At 42.9% G+C, this 20,957-nt stretch overlaps 1 protein-coding gene and 1 pseudogene across 1 annotated transcript in view; one reads left to right on the top strand and one right to left on the bottom strand.

The window, feature by feature from the left end:
- The window catches only part of CTNNA3 (catenin alpha 3), an 808,499-nt gene that overhangs the window by 156,149 nt on the left and 631,393 nt on the right, over nt 1-20,957 (top strand). The window contains exon 7 of the mRNA XM_066622270.1: nt 11,402-11,605. Coding sequence (XP_066478367.1) covers nt 11,402-11,605 — 204 coding nt within the window. The remainder of the gene's footprint in view (nt 1-11,401; nt 11,606-20,957) is intronic.
- Nucleotides 9,798-9,914, bottom strand: LOC136647035 (5S ribosomal RNA; annotated as a pseudogene).

Here is a 20,957-nt window from a genome sequence, read left to right as displayed (position 1 = left end):
ATCCACCTAAAAAAGCAATGCCATGATAGAAAACACAAGTATGGGTTTACAGGTAGGGATAACAGCTTTTGATTCCCAAAATTATGATATCTGGGTAGAGGCAATAGCACAACCTTTCTGTTCACCCTTGTATCTAACAGAAACTGGCAAAGGCAGTGGTCTGAGCCAACATTTTGGGTAGGGGGACTGCCAGAAAGTGAACAGTCCCCAAAGACTGTCTCCAATAAGACAGTCTCCGAAGATAATGGTGCAGACTTCTTTGTCTTCTAGGGTTCAGCTACACCATCACTTTGACTCAAATAGACTGAGAAAAAAGACTGGATAGCTAGATACAGAGGGGCTGTCCATATGCACTATGATGTTATGCATGTGTAAATTGCATATTGAGGCCAAGTTCAGTGCACCGGTGTCTGTGCAAGCATGCACACTAAGTGAAAATGCTGCTGCTGGCTTCTTACACCAAATATTGAATTGCTGGCAACCAGCCCCCAAATTCTAGCTTTTGCAGTAAACATCTGAAAACTAACCCAGAAGTAGAAACTGTTCTCTGCCCAGGCTGTTCTCTGCCCCCCCCCCCATCAGTTGACAACTCTGTTTATAGCTAAGAGATGGTAATTTAATCAAATATAGGTATATTTTTAAGAAGACCTGGCCAATCTTGTTTATCATCACCTTGTTGTCAAGGAAGGAAAGTGTAGTAATTTATGAGGCTAGGCTTGTTGTCTCTTAGTAATCACTTTATTGCAGATCCAGTTAAGATTCCTGATTTTTATTCTGGCTATTACTTTCAAGCTAAGGTTCTGATTTCTGCCTTGCTGAATTGGCATGTAGACTCCAATGGGCCAGCTTTCAAAATTAACCTTTTTCACTGCCTTACCATTTACAGTTGTAGAATCTTGGCAGTTGCAAATGTTGCAGCCCTGCATTATTACGAGATGCAGAAACTCCTTTTTCATGCAGGTATTAATGCTGCCCAGTGCTGAAAAGTTGGCTGCCTCTAGTTTAGAAGATGTTACCACAACTCAACAACTTAGAGAAAAGCTATGCTAATGTTACAGGATGATGGTAGGAAGTCATGGATTCAGGTTTGCATCATCACAGCTATTAATCCAAACTTATTGCAGCAAGAAGAATGGACTTCAATCAGCTTTGCGTGAAGTGCTTGAAGACATCTGGACTTCATGGTGCTTATATAAAACTGTAGTTTGGGGGAGAAACATGCATGCAGCTGCAGAAGTTTTGAATTTTTTTTTCCTGGAGTCAATCACTTGACCGAAAGGTCAAGCTGTCATCTTAAATGGAAAAGCAACTTGTCCATCCCACTGGCTGATTGGCTGCTGGAAAAACTGTCAGCATACCTCTGGGTGTGTATGTTTTTTTTCTCCATGCATGCTATGGCTATGTTAGGTTGTGACCCTTGTCCTGAGTATTAATAAGGCATAATGGGGTAATCGGGCACCTTCGTTTTTAACTTTAGTATTTCTTCTCCTTTAATCATTGTTTAAAAGGGGGAATTTCAGCACTGTTGTGACAGTGCTGCTGGGCTTTGAGAAGGTGCACTTGCCAAAATTCCCCCCTTGACATATATAGTCAATCATTATGGTCTACTTTCACTTAAATATGTTATATGCATAATACGGCTTCTCTGTAGGAGTTAAGACAACCTCCAGCTAGGAATTGTCCAGCTAAGACAACCTCCGCAAAGCCTTTTCTGGCAGCCCCTGTGCTCTGGGGGAGTTCCGGGACCGCCCCACCCCCGCTCACTTCGACCACGACCGGAGCTTTGTCATGGAAGGTCACTTCTGGGTTTTCAGAAAACCTTAAGGTGACATAATAAGGCCTTCCAGGGCCTCAAAACACCACTCAAAGGGCTGGGATGCTGCATGCAGCATTCTTGGCCCTCAGAATGATGTTTGGAGGCCTCAGAAGGCCTTAAAGTCACCTCTGGGTTTGCTGAAAAACCAGAAGTAACCTTTTTAAAGCCTTCTGAGGCCTCCAAACATCATTTTGAGGGCCAGGTATGCTGCATGCGGCATCCCTGCCCCTCAGACCTTTGTCTGAGGTGACCAGAGCAGAACTCTGGTTGCATTCAGACATTCAGGGAAACCAGCATGCAGGAGGAGACAGCTGAAGTGGCAGGTAGGTTGGGGCTTGGGGAGGGCGTGGGGAGGGCGACCAGAGACCTGGGCAAATAGGAGGGCAGGAGGGCAGGAGGGGGATGCCGCTTGGGCAGGAGGGGGTGCTGTATTTGCCACCTCTGATTGCAAAAAATTGGGGTTTTTTCAAAGGAAAAAAAAATCCTGAAATTTTTGCAAGTTGGGATGGTGAATGCAGCCTCTGCCCACTCATTTCCCTTGCTCTGGGGGCTGGGGGGGGGCTATTGGGGCTTGTCAGGGTTGAATAGGAGGAGGACTAGGGTAGGGGGAGGCAGAAGAGCAAGGGGCAGTGAGCAGCTGGGGGAGGTGGAGTTTTCCCATTTTTTTAAAATGGGAAAGTGTTCATGTCACTTTGGGGGCGCATTTGGAATTCAGCCCTCAGCAGGTGCCACAAATCTGATGTGGCCCCTGGGTGAAATGTGTTCAACACCCCTGGCCTAGTGGTAATATTTTTAACATAATTAAGAACCTAATCCGATCCTTTTTCCCACTATAGCATGTAACCGCACCAAAGGCAAGGAAGGGTAAGGAAGCTTCCTTCCGTAAAAGTCTTGCCCTAATGAGGAGAATAAAAAGGAACATAAACTGTGGCAAAAGAAATGTAAGAAGGTGATATGGGAGGCCAAGCGAGACTATGAGGAACGCATGGCCAGCAACATTGAGGGGAATAATAAAAACTTCTTCAAATATGTTAGAAGCAGGAAACCCGCCAGAAAAGCAGTTGGCCCTCTGGATGGTGAGGGAGGGAAAGGGGAGATAAAAGGAGATTTAGAGATGGCAGAGAAATTAAATGAGTTCTTTGCATCTGTCTTCACGGCAGAAGACCTAGGGCAGATACCGCTGCCCGAACGGCCCCTCCTGACCGAGGAGTTAAGTCAGATAGAGGTTAAAAGAGAAGATGTTTCAGACCTCATTGATAAATTAAAGATCAATAAGTCACCGGGCCCTGATGGCATCCACCCAAGAGTTATTAAGGAATTGAAGAATGAAGTTGCTGATCTCTTGACTAAAATATGCAACATGTCCCTCAAAACGGCCACGTTGCCAGAAGATTGGAGGATAGCAAATGTCACAAAGGGAAAGAGGGAGGACCCGGGAAACTATAGGCTGGTCAGCCTAACATCTATATCAGGTAAGATGGTGGAATGCCTCATCAAAGATAGAATCTCTTGCTGAGGGAGAATCAGCATGGCTTCTGTAAGGGTAAGTCTTGCCTCACGAACCTTATAGAATTCTTTGAAAAGGTCAACAGGCATGTGGATGCGGGAGAACCTGTAGACATTATATATCTGGACTTTCAGAAGGTGTTCAACACAGTCCCTCATCAAAGGCTACTGAAAAAACTCCACAGTCAGGGAATTAGAGGACAGGTCCTCTCATGGATTGAGAACTGGTTGAAGGCCAGGAAACAGAGTGGGTGTCAATGGGCAATTTTCACAATGGAGAGAGGTGAAAAGCAGTGTGCCCCAAGGATCTGTCCTGGGACCGGTGCTTTTCAACTTCTTCATAAATGACCTGGAGACAGGGTTGAGCAGTGAGGTGGCAAAGTTTGCAGACGACACCAAACTTTTCCGAGTGGTGAAGACCAGAAGTGACTGTGAGAAGCTCCAGAAGGTTCTCTCCAGACTGGCAGAATGAGCAACAAAATGGCACATGCACTTCAATGTCAGTAAGTGTAAAGTCATGCACATTGGGGCAAAAAATCAAAACTTCACATATAGGCTGATGGATTCTGAGCTGTCTGTGACAGATCAGGAGAGAGATCTTGGGGTGGTGGTGGACAGGTCGATGAAAGTGTCGACTCAGTGTGTGGGGGCAGTAAAGAAGGCCAACTCTATGCTTGGGATCATTAGAAAAGGTATTGAGAACAAAACGGCTAATATTATAATGCCGTTGTACAAATCTATGGTAAGGCCACACCTGAAGTATTGTGTCCAGTTCTGGTCGCCGCATCTCAAAAAAGACATAGTGGAAATGGAAAAGGTGCAAAAGAGAGCGACTAAGATGATTACTGGGCTGGGGACCTTCCTTATGAGGAAAGGCTATGGCGTTTGGGCCTCTTCAGCCTAGAAAAGAGGCGCCTGAGGGGGGACATGATTGAGACATACAAAATTATGCAGGGGATGGACAGAGTGGATAGAGAGATTCTCTTTACACTCTCACATAACACCAGAACCAGGGGACATCTGCTAAAATTTAGTGTTGGGAGAGTTAGAACAGACAAAAGAAAATATTTCTTTACTCAGCATGTGGTTGGTATGTGGAACTCCTTCCCACAGGATGTGGTGATGGCGTCTGGTCTGGACGCCTTTAAAAGGGGATTGGACAAGTTTCTGGAGGAAAATTCCATTACGGGTTACAAGCCATGATGTGCATGTACAACCTCCTGATTTTAGAAATGGGCTATGTCAGAATGCCAGATGCAAGGGAGGGCACCAGGATGCAGGTCTCTTGTTATCTGGTGTGCTCCCTGGGGCATTTGGTGGGCCGCTGTGAGATACAGGAAGCTGGACTAGATGGGCCTATGGCCTGATCCAGTGGGGCTGTTCTTATGTTCAAAATTGGATGCACTGCATGCTGTGGTGGGTTGCAGTTTCAAGTGGGAAGCTTGGGAGGAGAAAGAGAAATTATTTTCAGTCTTTATCTGGTGCACGTTTGAGATGACAAAGGGGCGTGTCACCTGGCACCAGAGGTGACCGCATCCAGTGCAAGTTGCTCAGTGGGTTTCATTCCCTCCTGCCTCACACATATCCCGGCCCTCCCGTTCCACCCTGCTCCGTTCCACCCCATGCTCCATTCTGCCCACCCAACTGAGTTACCAGCATCTGTTGGGCTCCTTTTTGTTGCCGCCATGTGCAAAGTCCTCCGTGCCAACTGTGAGTGTGGCCTGGAAGCATGCAACTCTGTGTGCATATTGAGTGCCTTCTATGATTTTGTAAAGTGTCAACTGCTGCTAGAAAGCTAGTTCTGGTGCTGGTATGGCTGGATAGGATTGGGCTCTTTTTAAGATGTAAGTGCATCTAATTTTTGATTGGTGGTTCTTTGTATTTTCTTCTTTAGTCATATTGTAACATTGTCCTTTGCATATTTGTTTGCAAAAATCCATGGAAATGCTCCCCAAAATGGGAGCAAGGGGAGAAACGTTAACTGTCATTTTTGAAAGATCCCAAATCTTCTTTTAGAGCTGTATTCATTGGTGTTGAGTCACCATGATGTGAAGCGTGGCCAGAATCTGTCAAGGAATTCTTTGACACCTCTGCAGCTACCCATAACTGGCTGCAAAGGACCTTTCAGTACAATAACACTGTATGGGATTTTTAGTCTCCTATAAAAATATTTTCTCTGAATTTTGTAAATTCTCTGAATGCTCCACATTAAAAAAAATACTTTGCATTGATTTCTCCAATGTGAAAGGGGTTTTGTGTAGCTAGTGTGTCACATCCCTTCTGATTACTGTGTATTTATTTGGGTTTTTAAAATCATTTCACAATTTATATTCTGCCTTTGGGAACTTTGAGGTGGCCTACACTATTTAAAACTAAATAAAAGAAAGATTGCCCAGTCAACTGAGCAGTAAGAGGGAATGGAACTGCAGAGTCGATTAGTCAGTGGCTTCAAGAGATCTGGATTCTAAGATGCATGAGTAACTTTTACTAAATTAAACTGCATTATCTCTTCCTGAGCATCTCAGATCTTTGAATGATTCCTGGCTGTTATGAACTGGTTCAGAGATTTTAGAGTCTTCTGATAAAAATGCCCAAATGGCACATGCTGCTTATATACTTATAAGAAAGAACTAATTCACTTTTGACTCTTATGGCTTCAACAAGTTGTAGACGAGACAGAGGTGACAGTTACCATATTTGAAAATGTTTTTACTTCTGGATTTTAATTTGTTTGTTCAGTGTGGTACAAATGAGTATGTTTTCCTTCAAAACATAGTCATTAGTCCCTCAAAAATAGTTTTTTTCTTCCAAATTAAGCACACATTGTGGTGCTTCATTATCAAGATTGTCTTCTACAGAACAAAGCCCTGAAAAAATATATATTTTGCTTACATGAAAATTAGCAGTATTTAATTATTTCTTTGTAATTGAAAAATAGTCAAGTCAACCTTTATTAGGCATAAAATAATTATGTAATTGAAAAATATTCCCAACGAAGCTCCCTCCATTCTCTAGCATGTAATTTCCCTTTTCAATCACGCACACTCTCCCTGCCGTGAAAAGACGTTACCACAGAAAAAGAATTGATAAAGGAATGTGACTTGAGGAATTTCTAATGCCAGTTGCCATTTTCTTGAATTAGGAAGGTGATTTGCTTAATTTTTACATTATGCAATTGGCAATCCCTTTTGGTAAAAAAAGCAAAATGAATTCATTTTTCAAATGAAACAGTTGTACAGATTTAGCAAGATATGTACTTGGAAGAAAGAGAGGGTGTCAGGGATGGGAAGGTCCAGTGCAGCTTGACTCAAGTAGAGTTTAGAGTCTCTGCCCCCAACAATTTGACTCAAAAACGAATCCTAACAGGGGCACTTTCTGAGTCTCCGAGTTGTCCCTTCATGACTCTAAAGGGGTCAAATTGCCCCCTTTAAAAAGCCCACTGTGGAAAAAATGGGGCTGCTGCCAAGGGGCATGTGTGTGTGTAAGTTTTCCTTTAATACTCCCATGCTGTAAACAGGACGGGAGGAGTGGGAGGGACTGCGAGAGAGCAGGGGACAGAAGTGGTGAGAGGGAGAAGGGTCATCTTACCAGGATGACCCAATCCTTGGCAGCTCTACTCTGAAGTAGTCCCATTTGCATGGGTCATTCAGTGAGGGTTCCTCCTCCCAACGGAGTTCAGCCATGCCATGCAATAGAAAGTGTGATCACAATAAACAGCCTCCACTTCCCTGCCCCCTCCCGGGGCTTCTGCAGTCAATCATAAGGCAAGAACCCCCTTAGGCTCCTCTTCCTGGCCTCTCAGCCAAAGAAAATTCCAAACCTCCCATCCTGTGTCCAGTGATCATCCGTTCCTTCCTTTGTATCAGAGATGAACAAAAGAGCTTTCTCTTGCCTCCTGCTTGGATGCATTAACTCTTCCTTGCCTTGTGACTGGAACTTCTCTGCTGCTTGCTCACTCAGAATGATGACCCCCACAAGGTTTTTCATGCTGCGAAAACAGTAAGCAAGCAAACCCAGACACAGGCAGACTTGAGTTTGCATGCGTGGGGATGAAAGCCAAGTCAGGGGACCCTTGACTCAAGTGTTTTTCCAAGTCTTCCATGCACATGACTCAACAAGTCAGCGAAAAATGCAAATTTTCACGACTCGAGTCAAGTTCCCAACTCTGATGGGTGTTGTCATGGGGTGGGGCAAGTCCCTTTCCCTTTAAGATGGATTAAGTTGGGTGTTTGTTACCCAGGTGTAGTGCATTAGTAATTTAAAGAATAAAACCTGGGCATGGGTGCCTGAAAACACACAGCAGGAGGAAGGAAGCTGGGGGTTAACAGCTTTTATACTGGAAGAAATGCTGAGAGACCTGTAAGATGGTAATTTTAGCCTCTTTTTAGATATGATCTTTTCTTGTTTTTAAGCTACTGTAATTCATGTAGATATGTTATTGGAGCAATTGAAGCTCCCTTAAAGCTATGATAAAAATCTTTTACATGAAATTTGAGTGCAATAATTAACCAAGGACATGTATGTTAATAGGACCTGAGGCTTGGAGTAAGCTAAATAAAAAACATTGCTCTTGGGGGTTTGTGGAGGATGGTGTAGGTGGAGGAGGGTTAAACCCTGGTTGACTTGGGAATCTCCCCTGGTCCTTCCCTACCCCACGGGTGATGTTTGTGACAGGTGTCTCTTGATGCTTTCCTTCCAGCCACTCCACATACATTCCTTTTCAGAATGCATAATCCATGGTCACATTCTGATATCAAATAGTGAACCTCCAACTGCCCTTACTAAGTTGAGGAGGGAGCCAGAAACCACTGCCATTTATGTAGGTGCCATGCTCTGAGGGTTCATGAGCACCAAGCTGCGTGGAATTGTGACAAGAAGAGTCCTGAATGAACATCTGTTAGGATGCAGTGCTATACACAGTTGTCCTATCAAACTTAATTGAACTTACCTCTGAGTAGACACACATGGGATTGTGTCATAAGTCTCTAATTAGAAAGAGCTTTATCCTCGGTATTGTTAGTAAATGTCACTTGGAAGGAAATAGGAAGAGGGATCTGAGGTATGCAAGAGCTCCAATCAGTGTGGTTGCTACTCCTCAAGACAAAAAGGCACATCTGAGGCCAATTCCCTTTTCTACCCTGTGATGGGCTTTCCTCACCATGCTTCAAAGGATCTTTTGAGGGGAGATAGTGTGCTTTGTGGAGGCCATGCAATTTCTCTGCCAAATTCTCCCCTGGTGATAATGCCCCCCACTCCACCCCCATCTTCAGTATCCTTGCCTCTGTTTGAAGGATCCTATTGTGGAGGAACTGGACTTGAAAGACATACGTCTGAGGAGGCTATTGATCCTCTGAGCGCAGTTTCTGCTTCTAAGTCCCCAGCCACTTCCTTCTCTGATTTCCGTAGCTGGTTTAGAGCCCAATCCTGAGCTTGGCGCAGCAGCTTTGTGCCACCGCACACTGTTGCAAACGTGCTTTAGGGTCTGCAACACTTACTGCCAGGCTACCACCCATGTTAGCCCAGCACCAGCCAGCGCTGGGCTAGCACAGGGCCAGTGTGGGGTGGGCGCCCAGCCTCCACCATGGTAAGCGCCCAGCCTCACAGCATGGTAAGCGGAGGCGGGGAGGGGAGCGGGAGGAGGCATTCCGGGGAGGGGGAAGGTGTGGGGAGGGCGGAAAGAGGACATGTGGGAGGCGTGCCGGGGGAGGGAGTGGATCCTATCTGTTCATGCAGAGCTTGGTGCCCTACACAAACGTGTTTACTTCCTCCTCCTTTACGAACGCCATTGCAGGGCTTCTTCCCTTACCTGGAGGAAGGGGACAAAAGTTCCCTTCTCCTGAGGCACTGCCTGCGGCAGGCTGAGGTGCACAGGATGCAGCGGCAGCCACTCTCGGCGGTGCTGCAGCCTCGCGCCCTGGCTAGCTCAGGATTGGGCTGTTACTCTGCTGTACTGCTCTGCCTGCATTCTGAGGAAGCATAATGCATAGTCTGTGGTTCCTGCAGGTGTTTAGGGATTGGTGTGAGATGGCGTAATGCTGACCCCTAAATATTTTTCTGCATACCTGGGGAGCTTTACATCAGTAAAGACATGCTCCTCCTCAGCTGACTTCCACCCTGTTGGGATTTCTAGTACATCTGTATGCAGTGGAACCCTTTGGAAATACAAAGAATTATTAGGAATATCTACCTCTGTATTTAACAAAGCAGTTTACATAGTTAAATAAATTATGGTTGCTACTAAGTATCTACTAGGAAACTAGGCACTATGCTGGTGGTAAGAGAAGATACATTTGAAGTAGTCATACTTAGCCTATGCCTAGACCAGCAATTTTCAATCTTTTTCATCTCATAGCACACTGACAAGATGCTAAAATTGTCAAGGCACACCATCAGTTTTTTTTTTTACCATTGACAAGGCACACCATGCTGTTGGTAGGTTGGCTGGCAACCTTCAGTCTCGAAAGACTATGGTAGAAGCCTACAGCACCCGGTATTCCCAGGCGGTCTCCCATCCAAGTACTAACCAGGCCTGACCCTGCTTAGCTTCCGAGATCAGACAAGATCGGGCATGTGCAGGGTAACAGTTGCTGCCAGGTGCAAATGCCCCAATTGCTCTACTAATACATGACCCTGTCCCAAACTCCTGCTGCACAACTGTGGACCATCTGTGGCATACCTGTGTGCCATGGCACAGTGGTTGAAAATTGCTGGCCTAGACACTGAAAAAGCATTGTCATTAAGTGTGTGGGTGGATGGGAAGGAGGAAGAATGAACAATCAAGGCCTGTTCCAGTTTGCTGGGGGCTTGGGGCCAAAGTCCTGCGTTGGGCCCATGTGGAACCCCTTCCCACTCCTTGCTGTCATATTGGGTGCCAATGCTTCCATGCTTGTTGAGGCTTCAGATGTCAGTCTTGACATGTGGGCCTCTGATGGTCATGGGTCCTCAGTGAGTGCCTGGCTTGATCTCTGACACCACCCATGGTGTCATCTAGCAAATGTATTTGGCTTCCTTTTCTGTAGTTCTGTTAAATCTTTCAAAGGGTCTCTTAGGCAGTAGCTTATCTTGGGAAATCTCCCTGTGTGAAACCATATCCACTGTCCCTGATTCAATGTGTTTAAAAGACTACTATGAAGATACAAACAGTACAAATGCCATGAATCTATATGGTGGGCAGCACTTGCATGGAGTTACCATCAAGTATACAAGTACATTTTTGTTATGAAATGTCTCAGTCTGCTATCATATATTGTGTGTCTTCAGTGATGCTTGCAGAACACTTTATTCACAATGAGCTGTAGCCATCGGGAACTTCTGTGTGCCAGTTTCCCTTTGTTTATATGAATGTGAAATACAAAATTTTACTATTGGAATTCAACCATATACATGATTTTCTTAATATGACAATGTGTGCAGAGCACAGCACGAATTCTGGTAACAACCCAATTCTTTCAATGTGTGGCAAAGGGGAGGAGCAGAATTATACATGGTTTCCCTGCTCCTTGCCTCCGTGTTCATTTGGAGGTAGGAATTGGGGTCAGGAGCAAGAATGGTCCTGTTTAATACTACCCCACTGCATGTATTGAAAGAACATGTGAAAACAACCAAGGAATTTAGAATCACTTTCACTCAGATTACAAGGATTCTGTTCTCTGTTAAATGTTCCTTTAGGACTATCTATAAACTCTCTCCTTGGATTTATATAGAATAATACAGAGTACTGAAGAGGGAATTCTGGAAGGAGTTTCTTTGTAGCTTTTCTCCTCACTAGAAATAATGTTGCTGTCAACTGGTCTGGTCTGGTTATGTCCCAAAGGACCTTTGATGCCACCTGTCACATGTATTAAAAGCATGGAATGGGCAAGAATTTTGAACTGGTATCATTGAAATAGATGATTTAAATTCACAATCTTGTTCTGATTGTCTTGCTCTACTTCAGAAATGAAGGTGAGAGAGACTTGAAGCCAAGGGGAAAGATTCCAATGGGTAGGGTGATTGGGAAAGTGATAAGAATTGCTTTCGTTATCTTTGCCAGAGTATGAGCACTAGTCTTATTTTTTCCTCTTTTCATTTTCTCCCTAGAACTTGTTTTCCTTGGATCCCCTTTCTGTGAATGAAGAAAAAATAAGGCCATCGCTAGAAAAGCGTTTAGAAGGGATTATCAGTGGGGCTGCTTTATTAGCAGATTCTTCTTGCACACGTGATGTTCACCGAGAGCGCATTGTCACTGAATGCAATGCCATTCGCCAGGCTCTCCAGGATCTCCTTTCTGAGTACATGAATAATGTAAGTGAATGTTTTTTTTTTTTTTCTTCTCCTAATTTTCAGTTTGTTTTTTGTGTGGCTGTTGATGTGACATTGGTCAAATAGTAACTGGTTTCTATGAGTAAGCAAGATTAGTCAAAGTTTTCTGAAAAGTTTTTTTTTCCTATGATGCTTATTCTCAAATAATACCAAACAAGTTGCATATGGAATGGAAACTTTAGCTGTACAAATTGAGCTGGAGGGTGCTGTACTGGTGAAATGCTGTAGTATATCAACAGAGATTTTCTATTGTGGGTTGTTAGCAGAGATGGTGTCTCTTTGTAGGCTGAGTAGGTATTATGTATGTAGTGCCTTCAGTGTTCATTGCACTTGATAGTAACATTTCAACAATATGTCAGCAGAAGAGAAGTCAGTCACTGAGTTTTTGCAATTTTTTTAAGAGGTCAGAAACAAGACCTCTGTTGTTATAGTTTTATACCTATTTTAAAGATTCTTCTGGAACAACTGGTTACTCAGAGTGTAAAGGGCTTAAAGGACCAAGAGTTCGTTGAGGTTAGGAATGTTGTGTAGTGCAGTTCTTTGCCTTTTTGTTTGGAGGTTCCTATGAATGCCCAATGGGGCTCCTTTTCTAATGTGTTTAGGTTGCAGCAGTAGCTTCACCAGCCTGAAGAAATTATAATATGCACAAACCACAGTGGTTCATGCCTTGGTGATATCAAATCTAGACTACTGCATACATTCTATGTGGAGCTGCCCTTGAAGTTTGCCCAGAAGTTGCAGTTTGTGTAGAATGCCATGGTCCATGTAGTCTTAGGGCTAGGCGATTTGACTCGCCCCCCTTGCAATTCCTGTGTTTATACTAGCTGCCCATATATTCCTGGGACCAATTCAAAGTACTGGCTTTGATCTTTAAAGCTGTATCTGGTTTGAACCATCAACCAACCATTGACGAAGGTCAACAAGGGGGCAGTGAAGCCTCTGGCAAAGGCTAGTGTGAAAGTAGAGAGGAACAGGACCTTCTCTTTGATGGCACCTTTTGTTATGGAATACACTTCTGGTCGGATTAGGAACTGCTTCCTCTCTGTTAGCCTTCTGGCAAGGGTGGAAGACTTTCCTTTTCTGCCTGGCTTTCCTTTCTTAATTAGTTGCTTTTGGGTTATGCAGTCTTTATAATTGCTTATGATCACTGCACTTTATATTTCATTCCTATACTTTGCATCTTCTTGTTTTTTCCTCTGTTTTGTACACCACCTTGTGTGCTCTGTTTGTTAGGAGGGAATGGCAGAATATAAATAAGTAAATTTAATAAGTTAATTTAAGTAATTAAGTAAATTTAATTTTTGAGACTATAATGCCTTGAGAGTAGGGTTTAGATTGAACCACTGTTATAGTGAAAGGTACTGCCAGAATTAAAAGAGGGGGGAAGAGACAATAATTACATAGGCAGATGCTGATGGATGGGGTATCCTGCCTGCGCCAGTGACAGGCTGCTGCAGCCCTGTGCTTGGGTCCTCATGGCACCCACTGTCTGCTCCCTGATGGTGAATTGGGCACCACTGCTACCACCGGTATTGAGAATTCTGGAGTCCATGTACCCAGGTGGAGTCTCTAATGGATGTGGGCCATGAATGTAGGTATTCTGCTCTTCAGGAAGCTGAAAGATCATTTTGATAAACTTGATATGAAAAGTTTCCCCTTTATAATTGTTGAAATAATTTGGAATATATCCTTAGGTATCTTACAGCACAATCCTATCCATATTTCCTTGAATGTAAAAGCCACTGTGTCCTGTGGAACTTACTTCCTGGTTAAGTGTATATCAAACTGCAGTCCTACTCTGATGCCATAGTGTCTGTCAGCATTTATACTTTTGGATAATTTCCCCTTTGCTTCTCTTTGTACAAAAACATCTTAATTTAGACATTGTTTGAAACAGGATCATCCATAGCTGTCGGTGGTCTAGAGCAAGTTTTTGTAGAGAACATAATCTTTTGTTAACAAAATTTGGAACCATTCTGCGGATTTAGAAGAACATCTTGGAATTACTGCAGACGAAGTCTAGTGTGGTTTATAGCTCCTGGTTTATAGCAAGCTGTTCATGCTAGTGGTCACCATTATGATGATGATGATGATGATGATGATGATGAATTAAGCATGTTTATATGCCGTTTTTCAATAAAAAGTTCACAAAGCAATTATACAGAGAAGATCAAACAAATGGCTCCTTGACTCAAAAGGGCTTACAATCTAAAAAGCAGCAGGCAGTGGCAGCAAACAGCCACTAGAAAAAATGCTACGCTGGGGTGAAGAGGAACAGTTACTGTCCCCCAGCCAAATGTCAGAGGAGCACCATTGGAAAAACTGCTCTTTGCCCAGTTATAGGGAAAGGATAAATGTTTAAAGGACCTCCATGAGAAATCCAGCTGCTACTGAGCAGACGGATGTTTTGTTTGTGCAGCAGGTCCTCTGAGAAGTGAGTACTTGCCAGGAATAGGCAAATCCAGTGTGGTTTGAGTTGAGTCACAAGTCTCCACCCCCTGTGACTCGAGTCAAAAACGTGTCCTGACAGGAGCACTTTCTGAGTTGTCTGGAGCATTTTTGCGACTTGAAAAGACTCAGGTCATGAGTCTTTTTGATTCATGTGTCAGGCGCAGGAAAAAAATAGAGCTACTGCCGGGGTGTGTGTGTGTGTGTGAGAGAGAGAGAGAGAGAGAGAGAGAGAGCGCGCGCGAGAGAGAGAGTTCTCCTTTAATACTCCCCTGCTGCTCCATCCCATCTGTAAACAAGGCAAAAGGGGGTGGGACGTACGGCATGACAGCAGGGACAGAAGCAGCAAGAGGGAGGAGAGTCAGGCACATCAGGTGCAATGTTTACCAGGACGATCCAATGCTTTGCAGCTCTACTCAGAAGTAGTCCCACTGCAACTGGTCATTCATACTTCCTCCCTCCAAGTAACAACAGATCTCACAGCAGTCATACAATTGGAAAGTGTGATTGCTACAAAGCTCTCCCCCCCACTTTCCTACCTTCTGGGCTTCTCTAGCCAATTCCAAAGCAAAGAACCCCCTTGGGCTCCTTCTGCTGCCCTACCTCAGCCACAGAAAATATCAAACCTCCCATCCTTTGTCTAATGATCACTGGTTCTTTCAGATATAGGCAAAAGAGCTTGCTTCCACCTCCTGCCTCCTATTCCTTGCAGAAGCAGAGCATTAACCCTTCTCTGCCTCCTGGCTGGAACTTCCTTGCTGCTCATCTGGTTTGAATGATGGCCCCACAAGGTTTTCATGCCACAAAAACAGTGGCAAGCACACCCAGACACAGACTTGAATCTGCATGCATGGGTACAAGTGCCGAGTAAGGGGTCTTTGACTTGAGTGCTTTGCTAATTTTTGCAACTAGGTCTCGAGTCACCTGACTCGAGTTCCCATCCCTGGTACTTGGCATGTTGGTAACTGTACCTTTAGAATTCCACAACTATTCTTAACTTGCCCCGTTAAGTTCTGGGGGGGGGGGGAGGGTGGAACCAGGCTTCTGCCCTGTGACTATGGCATTGACCCCATAAAGATCTGTTTTGGAGCAGAAGAACTATATTACTAGTTCTATGATAACAACTACAATAAAACAACATGATGATTATTATATAATAATAATTAAGACCTAATAATCTCATGTCTTTTTGTTAGCAAGCAAGTTTGTTTCTCATGTAGTTATATCCCTATAGAGAGGGTAGATCAGGCTCCAGCAAAAAAGAGGATTCTTCAGTTTATTGTATTGATATGTTTATAGAACCAACCACACTGTTCAAATGTTGTTCAAATCTCAGTTATCAAACAGATTTCAAAGGTTCTCATATCCCCATGTTACTGTCACCTACTTTAAGGCCATTTACCCAGACCTCTATTCTGAAGGATGCCTGGGGAATTATTTGAATAAATGAGGTTCAACTGTAGTACATGCCAGTTCCTTTGACTTTGAAGTAGCTAGTATATAAAAAGCGTTGAACACAATACCCATTGCATGAAATAAATGAAACCCTGTCACAGAAGCAGGACTTTCTGAATCAAACAAGAAGGCACTTTAAGAAACAGCTAGCAACACATTGCATTTCTGCAGCAGTTTTTCACCACAATGACTTGCTGAGCATTGTAGCTGCTTACAGTGTGATTGCCAGGAGCCACTGAGCAATCAAATTTCCAGGATCTGCCACACACCCAGGATTCATTTGCGTTAGCCCTAAGATATTCTTCTAAATCAGCATAATGTCCTGGCATGCTCATGTTCAATGAAGATACTGTGCTCTGCAAAAACAAAAACTGTTCCGAAGAACAGAGATAACGATGAATGGGCATATTTTAAGCAATGTCTAAATTAAGATGCTTGCGTGCAAAAAGATGGTAGAGTTGATAATCTAAACGGACTGACTATAAGAAGAGACCATGATCAGTTTAAGTGATACAAGTCTGCCTTTCTGCAAGACTCATCTAATTTTTTCTTGTGTTCTATAGTTTTATTATAGAAAAGATTTTTTTATTGCATATTACACTTTAATTCAGATTTGCTAAGTTTTTTTTTTTAATTTAAAGCAAAATTGCCTCCTTCCTTTTGCCTTTCCAAGTAGTTCACATGCAGCAATTTTTAAAAAGACAACCTATGTTACATAAACAGTGGTTTTCAAACTTTTTACCACTGGGACCCACATTTTTAGTATCTGTTGGGATTCACTGGAAGTGATGTAATTAACCTGGAAATGATGTCATGGCCAGAAATGACATAATCAAGCAGGGAAATTTTTAGCACCCCCATATGACAAAATCAAATCAAATAAGTAAATTAAAAGTTTACAATAAGTATAAGTTTAAAAATTTAAAATAAAAAAACCCTTTCTAACCCTCCCAAGCAGTTTCTGGTCTGTTTGAAAAAAAATTCCCCGAACATCCCAAAGCCTGCAATCCTATCCACACTTACCCAAGGAGTAAGCCCCATTGACTACACAGGCCTACAAATTTGAGGGTCAAAAAAGTTTTTCCCAAACTTTATGTTGGTTTGATATGAATTTGGGGTGCCCATTTAAAAAATGGCATCTGTTTTGCCCTATCACATCTAGTTTTGGAGAGATAGTATAGCCTCATTAGTGAATGGTTCAAGCAGCTTCCTCATGAGGAAGCCATGGTGTAGGCTTCCTCATGAGGAAGCTGCTTGAACCATTCACTAAAGAGGCTACGCCATGTCTCCAGAACTAGACGTGGTAGGGCAAAATGGATGCCATTTTTGGAATCAGCACCCCAAATATACCCAGGAATTGGTGTAATGTTTAAGGAAGCAAAATGTGTGTTGGCCTGTAATCATTGTTAAAAGCATTTCCCCAAATGCAGTCTCATACAATGGTAGCTTCACATCAAATAGATTAAAAATAAAATACATCTTGAAATGAATGGGGACCCACCTGTAATTGGCTTGTGACCAACCTAGTGAGTCCTGACCCACATTTTGAGAAACACTGACATAAACTACAGAAACTCATTTCCAAGGCTTGTGGACCCACTTCTGCTATGATACAGACCTAACCATTTTTAAAGTTATGTAATTTGGAAATCCTCCCCTACCAGAACAGATAGTAGCCCCAGAGGTGATTGTGAGAAATCCAAATTGGGACTGTGAGGGAGACAACAGGTTAAAGCCCCCACAACATGGTCCTCATCCAGATTCCCACTTCATGGTTCTATATAGTGAATAAGAATAAATCAAGTCATGGCCAAGCATGTACTTCATGTAATCTGCAGTTTGGCCCTTTGGTTGCTTGGTTATGTGCTTTCTTGGAAAAGGCCTACATTATGCTCAGATTGTCTGACTGGTAAGAAGAATGTAGAACTTTGGTTGGGACAAAGACGTCTCAAATCTTAAGGCTCTCTATCCCTGTAGTATTATGTTTACCAAATACAAAGGGGAATGGAGTGCCTATACCTTTAATAGTTGTATGGAAGAGGAAATTTTGGCAAGTGCAGCTTGTTAAACCCTTCCATGTTGAGCTGCACCTGCCAATATGGTTAAAGGCAGAAGCACTCTGTCCTCCTTTGTATTTGGTAACGCTTTTTATTTTGGGTGGGGGCCTCAAACCCAAATGATGTTTTAGTGATGGCAGACATTCATATATTTAATATTTTTAAATCCTCTCTTTTCACAATAGCCATCAAGTCTGAAAACACCTAAAAAAATTAAGACTAAGCATCAAATTAATGCTATAATAAATTGCAAGTGTAGTGGAAACATGTTTTGATGTCATTATTGTCTTGTTATGAGTACAAATGACTCAGAATTGAGTACATATTGTAAATAATTAGTAAAAATAAACTGCAAAAAGAAAGCCCTTAAAAATAATCCTTATAGATTAGGAATGCAATTCTATACACACTTTCCTGGGAGTAAGGCCCAGTGAACACAATGGGATTTACTTCTGAATAGGCATGCATACAATTTCACTGTCAGTATATTCAGGCTTGGATGATTTACTCCTGTGCAAATGCACTTGAGAGTTTAAGAGATGTTACTTTCACTATGATGGGGCACATGTTAACACATTATGTTTTATGACAAGTCGTTAGTCATGCTAGTTATATTCTAACTAACTAGCCAGGAGCAAGTGTTGCGACACTGATGCATGCAAACAACTAGAATTTTCTGCCGTCAACATGTCTCTTACTAGAGCCGCAGCACGTCCCCAGAGAATCCACACTGGGAACACACAGGCATGAATGTGAGACCTTATGAGTGCCATTGTATGGACTCTTGCCATTTCAATAGAGAAATTATGCCAGACATTATTACAGCAGTTCCAAAGGGCAATTGAATTAAAAATAGTACCTTTTCTTGATGAGCCCAAGCTTTTAAAAAGGAAAGGGTTTAATGTCCCTGCAAGCAACAACTTGGATGCACTCTCCCCCAATTCCATCTCAAAGGAAGGTATTCAGTTCTGTGGTAAAAATCTCAGATTTTTTCCCTATTTTTTGCCCCCTATTTTGGGACCCTTTCAACACCACCCCCCTGCCCGAGGCTCCTCTGATGTCTCAGCTTCCTAAGACGCAGCCAAAGCATCCTGAATGCTTCACAATCCTGAAACTCTTTTGAGTTTGAGTGGGTGTGCCACACCACCTAAAACTGTCACGTACATTCTGCTACGTTTGGGGATCCCTTGGATTTAGGAACTGTTTGCTTACTCTAGGAGAGAAGCTTTCCCAAGACAATATATTTTTGGCTGAGCTTCCTAGCTTTGGTGGTGTCAAGCAGCAAAGAGCCTCACAGTCCACTCCCAGTATGTCCCAGTAGGAAGAATGGAGTGCAAGAACAAGGAAGAAAGAACAGTTACTACATTGTGCCTGAGCTACTCTCAGTCCCACCCTCATCATTTCCACTACATCTCACTCCAGATTCCACCATCCAAAGAAGCTCCAAATGTGTCTCATATTTTCGTTTTAATATCCAGTGATTCCCACCTACTCATCCCAGCCATCTAGCAATTATAGTTGCCAGTTAGCTTTCCAACTCTGCAAGGTAAAGTGTCTGAGTGTTCTTTCCAAATGCAATTTCATTTTTCTCTCTCTTGCTGCTTCTTCATCTTCTGTTATTTGCTTTCTAGTGGGGTCATAAATACTGGTATAGTGGTATAACTTTCCATTTGTGGTATGGCACAGCACTGAAGCTGAAAATTATGATGGTGCACTTCTTTTATCAAAGATTCAATTAAGATAAATATTTTTAACTGGTGGATCTCTTGGAAACCAGAATTTCAGAGAAATTAGGTACTGAAATGCTTTGATAGATGTAGAATTTAAAAAGCTTACTTCTCTTAAGTGAACTGATTTTTTATTTGTATATAGTACTGGAGAAAGAAAATTAAAGATTTTCCTTTCGTAAGCCTTGTTCTTCATTAAATGGTTCCAAGCCAGCAATTTCAGCATTAACAGATACTTACTTGAGGATTGCTCTGGAATAATATAGGGCAATGCTCAGCTCATGGATCTAGAGAGGATGATTCAGTACAATAGTCAGTAATTCATATTTGGTATACTTGACAGCACCCAAAATATATTAGACTGCTGAAGACAATTTTTTTCCAGGGAGCCTTCAACAAAATGGTGTTTTCCCTCCCTCCAAGGTAGAATAAATCCTTGATTATGGTAATAACCCAGCACTATAAATAAATACTGCAAGTGCTCACTGACTAAACAGCTTCCTCCGTTTTTAATTCATATGAAGGAGGACTTTTCCTTAGGTTTTGTCTGAAATTATTGTGAATAAGTGCATTATAAATTGAAAGAAGGCCAATGTATCTACATTTCTTGTCTTTTGTGATACTCTTTTTGAAAAGGACATGTTGAAGGTCATATCATTTTTCAAAATATTCGCCATCTTTAATTGAATGAACTTTGGCCTTTATTGCATACTATTCTGTATTGAAATAGAAGTGAACTATTTAAGTCTGCTTATAGATCACATTTTTTGAACGAGAAAGATTAGTTAGGGTTGCAGCCTTAGAATACAATAGAAAGTAGTTAACAATGCAGTTTACACAGCAAAATAAATGGTTCCTTGCCCCAGAGGGCTCACAGTCTAAAAAGAAATATGGAAAAGACATCAGCAACAGCCACTAGAAAAGGCACCTTAATGGGGTAAAGAGGGGCAGTTGCTCTTCCCCTGTGAATATAAGATGATGCCACTTCAAAAGGTGCCTGTTTGCCTGCTTAGACAGAGGGGTATATGACTGCAATGTATGGCTGTTTTGGGATCCTTGACTGGATAGCAAAGTGGACCACCTCAAAATAGCTCCAGTTAGGCTGCCAGTAACCACAAGACAGTTTTTTTTGTTTTTTTTTAAGAATATAGATTTTTTGGAGAGAGATGTGCCCCAATCTCATTGGGGACTTAGAGCAGTGGATCTTGTGATTAATGTTCCCTCTAAGGCAGTGGTTCTCAAACTCTCTGGGAGAGTGTGAGAGCCACTAAGTCTTTTCCGGGGAGGGAGGGAGGCAGCAGGGGCAGGGGGAAGGCAGAGACGCGATCCCCAGGATAGCGCTGCTCAGGGGGGCTGCAGGGACTGGGATGTACTCACCAGTCCCTGCAGCAGCCTTCCTGGGGTGCAGGGAGTCCTGCGCGAGTGCCTGCAGGGCTCCCCAGCTGCTTGGAAGTGAAAGTATAGCGATCGCGCTCCACTTCTGATTTTGCCAGAGAAGCCAACAGGATTCAGTGAAAATGTCTGGATCCTTCCCTGAACTCATGCAATTGTGTTGAGCACTCCAACAATGCTGTCACAGTGCTTACACAATTCTTACACAGTGAGGCAGCAAGTGCAGTTGCTGGTATTCATGCACTTCAGCTGATG

This window comes from Tiliqua scincoides, chromosome 3 (genome assembly GCF_035046505.1).
Source record: "Tiliqua scincoides isolate rTilSci1 chromosome 3, rTilSci1.hap2, whole genome shotgun sequence".
Taxonomy (NCBI): domain Eukaryota; kingdom Metazoa; phylum Chordata; class Lepidosauria; order Squamata; family Scincidae; genus Tiliqua; species Tiliqua scincoides.
The sequence above is the reverse complement of the archived record's forward strand: the minus strand, read 5'-3'. Positions and strand labels throughout refer to the sequence as shown.